This window comes from Cicer arietinum, chromosome 5 (assembly GCF_000331145.2).
Source record: "Cicer arietinum cultivar CDC Frontier isolate Library 1 chromosome 5, Cicar.CDCFrontier_v2.0, whole genome shotgun sequence".
In the NCBI taxonomy this organism is placed as follows: domain Eukaryota; kingdom Viridiplantae; phylum Streptophyta; class Magnoliopsida; order Fabales; family Fabaceae; genus Cicer; species Cicer arietinum.
In genome coordinates this window covers 51,624,264-51,632,313 of record NC_021164.2, presented here as the reverse complement: position 1 = coordinate 51,632,313, position 8,050 = coordinate 51,624,264, and the positions used below count along the sequence as shown (strand labels likewise).

Genomic DNA, 8,050 nt, shown 5'->3' with positions numbered 1-8,050 from the left:
CTTCCGATATTTTTTTTATTTTATTGAAAATGATAACATTTTTTTTTATCATATTTGAGACATTTTATGATTTGAGAGTAAATTTATGTTTGATAAAAATATTAAATAGTATATAGATCAGTTAATAATTAATGAATTTATAGCGTACAAGGTAATTCAAAGCGGATATATAACTGACAAACTAACAAATTGAATTTAACTTGCGATAGAATTAACAATTGTAACAAACAAACAAGTATAGAATAACATAAAGGTATTCTTAATTAATATTTGAATATTTGTAAATATATATACACAACGTGGTTCCCACTAACATGCTATTTGTGTCTTCCCACACAGTATGATCCACCATTATAGACCCAATTACTCCTATTATGGTAGTTCTGCAAATTAAAGTGTTATTCTTTTTTCTATAAGTGCATGATCACATGTATAGAAAAATAAAGTAGAACATGATTTTGTTTTCTTTAATCGATTCAGTTTTTTGGCCCACTGAATAACTTTTTGGCGGTGCTGAATATGTCATGTGGACCTAACTTGTTGTGTTTTGAATCAATTTCAAAGGGATACATCCTCCAACCACACGAATTGGATAAGAATAACATAGCTTCAATGGTGGGGCCCTTTGCCACTTTTTTTACAATAAATAAAAACAAAAAATTCATATAATAATTTATATTTTCGTAGTGATAAGAAATAATAAGTTCAATTTTTTTCTATAATAAAACTAATAATTAATTATTTTAAATTCGATCAGCTAATTTATTGAAATTCTTATAATAAAAAATAAAAACTTATTCCATCCTTTAATGACCACAAATTTTAATAGAAATTCTTTTTTTCCACCACATAAGTTTTTATAGGCAATGTCATCATATCTTAAAATTCGAGTTGGGATTTATTATTTTTAAAAACGAGATAGGAGTGTATTTTTATAAATAAATAAAACACACATTTCAAGTTTGCTGACATTATAAAATTCTATCAAGAGGAAGATGGAAAATTAAAAATGTTCAAGCCTTCAATGACCACAAACAAAGTCTCTAATCCTATGAAAGTCTTACTCTACAATAAAATCAATTTAAGATCAAAACCAAAAAGAAAAAAAAATCAATTTAAGGTAAAAAGAAAATTTGTTTACCATTTATGAAAAATTGAACTCTTTAGTCTATACTGCTCAATTTATCCAATCAGGTGTGGTTGGTCCCAAAAGTTGTAACTGTAACATCAAAAATACAAAAATGAAAAAGCAAACACCAAAACACATTAAATACAAAGCGAAAATTCCGTTGGTGTATTTTATTGCTTTACTTAGACATGAATGTCCACTAGCATTTAATATTTATGAATGATAGTACAACACATATAACCAACCAAACAAAGTTACAAACCATCAGCTATGTATAAGAGTGAATAGTCTATGGATTGATTTGATTGGTTTTGTTTTTGTTTTTGTTTTTTCCATAGTTCATCTTCTACATTATGAGTGTTCTACTTATTAAATAAAGTAATTATGTCAAAGCATAAACTAAATTTAACATTACATTATCTCCTCAAAACATAATATTACATTGGCATTATGTCAATGTACTCCTAAGTATTTTTTTATTTCAATAAATTCAAGAACTAAATTGATAGATGATTAAAAATTGAAGGATGGAGTAACATTTTCACTCCTAAGATATAATATTTTGAGCCTCTTTCAATTCTTGATCCATGTTGAATAAATCTATGTATCATATTAACTCTCAGGCATTCATCAAGATTCATGAAGTATCCATCAATATAAAAAAAAATGGAGTTTTAAAGTTCAAAACCATACAAACCAAGAATTTCAAATAGTTTTACACATAAGTACTCCAACCATTTTACTCATAAATCATAAACACTAACAATGAAACAAGCTTTTTGGAAAACACAAGACCCCTTATTCTAGCTAAAAAAACAACAATATCATAGTTGAAGTAATTAGCTTAGCAATATCTTGATCACCCCTCCTTGTACCTATTCTTAACATTTTCAATTCTTGAATTACCCTTAGTAGCTTCTTCAGCAGCATCAATTGTTTTATCAATAGTTTGACTTGCCACCACTTTTTTAGTTTCCTTTTCTTTCTCCTCTGCCACTCTTAGAAATTCTTCAGCTGTAGATGGTGCCCTTTCTTCCATCAATCTGCTTTGTTTTCCTTTGATTGATTCCCCATAATTCTATTATGCATGTTCATTCAATTCAATTCAAAAATTAATAAATAAATAAATATACAGTATAGTTCATGTTTACTCTAAAGTGTAAATTTACAATTTCAAAGTCAAAATTACGACATGACACTAAAATCAATTTTTTAGAAAACCCATTTGGGGATAATTATATCATGCATTTTCATTTAAATCAATAATAAATAAATAAATTACAATATATCCCCTTTGATCTTGAATATAAAAGAAAGTTAGATCATCAAAAATTGATGTATTTGGTCTACAATTTGAACCAAATACATTTATATTTATTTACTTATTTTCTTTTGACTAAAGGGTATAATTCATGTTAACTGTATTAACATTTTCAAAGTCACAAATCATGACACTAAAAATCAAATTTTCAGCAAACCCATTTGAGTAAAGTTTACATTTTTTTTTAATTCAACAAGTAAAAATCTTAACTTTATTGGTGAGTTTTGAATCTTTTGATCCAATTTTCAACCTTTAATTTCTACTTCCCACAACTAGATCATGCAAAAGAATCTTCCATTAACTACATGCAATTAATCTACTTTCTCAAACACCAAACAAATCTAACTCCTTAGTTTCAACCAAGAACAAAATAAATACAAAATTCAACTTTTTTTTTCCTCCAATTCAATTTCCTACCGGATCATTCTTATTTGCAAAAAGAAAATTAATAATTCTACAACAAAAATTTAAACAATATATAAAGTTCTTGATACACCAACTAATTAAATAAAATTCAAATATTATAAAAAAAAATGAAAACTTTGGGAATAAATTATGACATACCTTGATGGGGTTGTAGAAAAATGGTCTAGAGGGTTTGAGCAAAGAAGATCTTGAAGAAGAGTGAAGAAGAGTGAGGAATTGAGCAGCAGCCATAGTTTTTGTGCTGTGCTTAATTATTCACTACTACCTATGCTTTTGAGAGAGACGAGGTTGTAATAAAAAAAATAATGTTGGAATTGGTGAAATTGGTGACGTGTCTTTTTGTAGAAGCTAATGATAAGCACGTGGTGTTGTTGAAATGGGACACTTCATGCAAACCCAAATGGACAAATTTGTACACTCTGCAGGCTATGTCTTAGTGTTGGTGTCTATACATATCCATCCATCAAATTTCAACACTTGTTGCACTGAATTTTAGTCATTGGATATAAATTGTACGGTTCACATTTTATGTTTGATCAAAATGATATTTTATTTATTTAATTTTGACATGTTGCTTTTCATAAATTATATCATAGTCATTACCGACATTTTATGTATTTATAAATTAGACATTAATTATTCACATGGGTACTCCTCTCTATCAAAATTGTATTTTCTCCTCTATCACATTTGGGACCTAGATTCTCTATCATCAAGAATTTCTCACATTCACATAATTGAGAATCTATAGATCAGAATTTTTCATATTTAATCTCCATATTAATTTTTTCTTTTTATATACAAGAGTTATTTTAATTAATTCAAAGCATATATTTTTTGTAACACATTTTAAAAATAAATGACTAAAAATAAATAAAAATTTTAGATATTAAACTACACGTCGTGATTTTACAGAATTTAATAATATATATTTCATTAAACTTTAATTCATATTTATTGATCATAATGAAAATGTTTAAATCGTTTTTAGTAGAGATGGTAAAATGGGTTATCCAGTTTATATTAAGTCGGTGCAATTAAGTTGTGGACTTTATTGAATTGGATTAAAAAGTTCATTAAAAAGTTCATTAAGTTGTGTAGATTTTTCAGTTGACGCATATTTTATTATAACTAAATTATCTTTATAAAAAATTTAAAAATAAATAAAAATACAGATTATTTTAGAAAACATATAAAATTATGGATACATCTATATAAACTACTTAACAAGGATCTAAAAGTGGAACTTTACAATTTTTAGTAATTTTTAATAAAATATTCCCTATTTTTGTTATTAAAAATATTATTTTTATTAAAACTGATAGGATTCATCCTTAAAATATTTTCTTAGAAGTTCATATTAAACAAACTTCAAAAATAAATGTAAAAAATAATTTTATTTTAACTGACGAAATGTATAACATTAAAAAAAAAAATCAATTGAACCTAAACATGTGCTGTAATTCATAAAGTTAAGTTTAAAATTTCGACCTTAATAATTTAGAGTTAGTAGTTGTTTTTCGTTAATAGTATTTGAAAACATTTAGGACCTGTTTGATTTAGTTCTCAAAAACAGTTTTTTAGTTTTTTAAATCAAAAAAATTAAAAACTTGTTTGAACACGTAATTTTGTAAAACTGTTTTTAGAAATTATTTTTTATTTTGCTCTTTTTAAAATGAAAAAATCAAAACACCTAAAATATATTTTGCTTTTCAATTTTTACTATTCATTTTTTATACTCCAAACAAACGATACTAAAAAAGAGGCGGAAAACATGCCATTTTCATTAATGGCATTCTTTGTAATTATTATAAAGTCTATTTGTAATTTTTTTTCAACAGGTGATTTGTACACTTTAGTTGTATTCACATTTCATGTGTGCCTTCAATTATAATAGATGCAAGCGTTCTCAAGCGTTGGAATAATAATGGGATTTAGTTCAATTTATTTATTTTTTCCTTTTAAAATCTCATTTGCTTTTTAATTACTAAACAATTTTGTTTGAAATTTTTTCAAATATTTAATATTATAATTAGTAAGTATACGATTTTTGATAAAATAGTAAAAATATTGAATCTATGATAGTTGTAATTTATTAGTCAATTAATTTAAAATAAATTAAATTAAAAAAAGAGTTTAGTTAATTTTAATTAAATTATAAAAAACTTATGTTGTAGTGCATTTGCGCTATTTAAACATTTTTTTCTCAAAGAATCAATTGTGTATTAGTTGAATTATTATATTTCAAAAAATATATCTTTTTTTTTACTTTTTATTGTTAAATATAAAAAATAGATTAGATTCAAACTAGTTTTTTTATTCTGATCTTTAAAATTATTTTAAAAAAATTAGATTGCCAAACAACTTTTCTCTTTTTCTCTTCTCTAAAATAATTTTTGAAAATTGGATAGTCAAACGGATTTTATTTTTATAATCTTTTTAAAAATTCATTTTTAAAACTAATTTATAAAATAATTTTTAAAAACTAAAAATGAGAAGTGTTTCAAACAGGCCCTTAATTGTCAATAGAAAAAAAATGACAAAGTACTGATATTGTATTAATTAATTTTTCACTTAATAATTATTAGTGTTCTAACTTAAACTAAATAAATATTTTATTAATTTGGTAGAAGCTCGTTCTGGCTAGCTATGACATACTCAACTAAAAAGCTTTTTATAGTTTTTACTCAAAATTTGATTCTCATTTTTCATAGTTTTTTAGCTTTTGACAGCTCTATATATTTAGTAGCAGAACTAAATTGAATATTTTTGTCTTAAACCACTAGATGCCAGATAAAATGGACTTTGATTATCTGAATTTTAGTTGAAAGGTAAATAAAATTTAACTAAATATTATTTAACTCAAAGTATAAACTAAAGTATTCTTGATTGATTTGTCATCAATTGAATCTGATTAAGCACTTGAGTGATACTTTATTTTCATAAGCTATAAGTTTGTTTTGATAGGACAAATAAATTTAATTCCAATACCATTTGGAAGATTAAGGAAGCACTGTTTAGAATGCCAAATAGTGTTGCTTTTTTTACATAAAAAAGAGTGCTATATCTTCTTGTCCCAAAAGCCACCTTGTAATTTCATTGTTTCATCATATGCTTTATGATTCTTGGGATAGTTCAGTAGTAAGTGAATTTTCCAAAAAGATTATGATTTCAATTGATGACAAATTGCTTTATTGTGTGAAATTAGGTGAATATGCTTTATTTGTACTTCTTTACTATTTTTGTTTTTACTTTCTTTTATTGTTTACTTTATTTATTCCTTTTTAGTTGGAAGGTGAAGGTAGCGAAGGGACCAGGATTTTCTCATGTTCAAAAAACTATAAATGTATGTGCTATAAAAAAACTATATATATATATATATATATATGCATCTTGTGTTTTCTGATTTAGATCGAATGGCATTTTTATTGCTTATTTTTTTAATCATATTTACCAAGTTGAATCTTGTTGAAAAATTAGATCAATCTATGAAGTGGTATTACTCCCTCACATAGGTGATAATATCTCCATCATAATGCATTAGAGACGTGTTATTATCAAATTACATGGCCTTGTGTATATAAATTGACATGTTGAAGGAGTAAAACCAATCACTACTTTGACCCAATAGGGCACAAGCATAACTATGCTATCAAGGTCACACCATGATGTGGAATAGAACATCCTCAAGTCACTAGTTTCACAGTTCATTCATGACTTTGTAATCACTCTACATATAACAGTCAATATAAAAAATAATTAAACTGTTAGTGTAAAGAATTTTTTACACTTTCAATCAATCACAACTGTCAAATTATTAAAAACATTTTACTTTAACTTTAACTACTTCTAAAAGTATTTTCACATAATTGATTGTGATGTGCAAACAATGCAAAACTTTTTACACTGATAGTGCATGAAAAGTAAACTATTTCGACTATAACTTTTGCATTAAGGTGATGCAGCAAAAAATCACAAGATATATCAAATTTCAGGAACTGATCCTTAATTATTGTAATATATAATCAAAATTTACATTAAGGTGATGCAGCAAAAATCATTCAGCCGTATATTGCTCCAAACAAATCATTCAGAAATTCTTCCAAAAATTTTCGGAAATCAGAGATTTCTATCGCTGGGTTAAATATAAATATACACCTGCAGAATTATAAGAAAAATAATCAAAAAACTGGTTTAAACAGCAACTCATGCAAAATCTTATAACAACCAATTTTCTCAAAATTACCTGCAGAAGCAACAAAAGACCAAGTTTGATATGTACATGGATGATAGAACCAAAAATTTAAAATCAATTAGCCACTTCAAAATTCAAGTCACTTCCAGAAGCAAGAATACTGCAGTGATCGCTGTATTGACAGGTAGATGGAGAAAACCTTCCCAAAATTGTTGTCGTAAAGAACAGCATGAGTGCATGACCTACAATGGCGGCAACAAAGTTAAGTTACTGAGTTATGAATCGCGTGACACAAGGACTGATGAAATTGAAACTACTATAACTAATATATCAAACTTAAAATGCTTTAAATACAATTTAACTAAGGATTTAAGTATTTAACTGAACAAATACCAGCAAACTATAATCGTGTTCAATGCAATCAAATTCAAATTGTAGGGGCATGAAATACATTCTGCCAATAGTAAAATGTAAATCGATCATTTGGGCTAAACTACTACTCTTCAAATGTTAAATGAGAAGCAATCGATATTAATAGTAAGCACTATTATACCTGCAATCATACAGTGAGAGAAATAGAAACATTGCAAACTAAACACCTCCCTTTCTAGTTATCATCCATTATAAGCAGGGAAGTGCCTTGATTCAAATCACCAAGAATGGATTGAAACCAATTTTAGCAATGCTACTCTTTCGGACACTGAGCTACAACTGTTTTACTTTTTTTTCCTCTGATCATACAGGTGAAGCACCGGTAGGGCATTTCATCTTTATATCTGATTCATGCTCCGTTGCAAAAGCTAAAGTTGATAAGAGCGCCCTTTGGCATTCTGAAGACTGATGTGAGACAACTGGACGCGCCAGAAGCATAGCTGAGGTCACAGTTGAAGCCTGAGAGTTCTCAGATGCTTTTTTTACCTCTTGAACTGATTTCCAATGGCCGCGATCCCTTGCGGAATCATCTGTTGAATCTTTCCCT

General features: G+C 26.7%; 2 protein-coding genes across 2 annotated transcripts in view; both read right to left on the bottom strand.

Moving 5' to 3' along the window:
- Positions 1-1,786: 1,786 nt before the first annotated feature.
- Positions 1,787-3,315, bottom strand: LOC101496735 (uncharacterized). Its single transcript, XM_004513829.4, has 2 exons — positions 3,015-3,315; positions 1,787-2,207 (listed from the first exon to the last, which is right to left on the bottom strand). Exons 1-2 carry the CDS (start codon positions 3,105-3,107, stop codon positions 1,989-1,991), a joined length of 312 nt encoding a protein of 103 aa, XP_004513886.1. The 5' UTR covers positions 3,108-3,315; the 3' UTR covers positions 1,787-1,988.
- A 3,232-nt stretch (positions 3,316-6,547) lies between these two features.
- Positions 6,548-8,050, bottom strand: part of LOC101495956 (uncharacterized) — a 7,805-nt gene continuing 6,302 nt past the window's right edge. Inside the window, exons 10-12 of the mRNA XM_073369272.1 lie at positions 7,833-8,050; positions 7,123-7,313; positions 6,548-7,034 (exon numbers count right to left, since the gene is read on the bottom strand). Of these exons, the coding sequence (XP_073225373.1) occupies positions 7,186-7,313; positions 7,833-8,050 (346 nt within the window). The 3' untranslated portion in view covers positions 6,548-7,034; positions 7,123-7,185. The remainder of the gene's footprint in view (positions 7,035-7,122; positions 7,314-7,832) is intronic.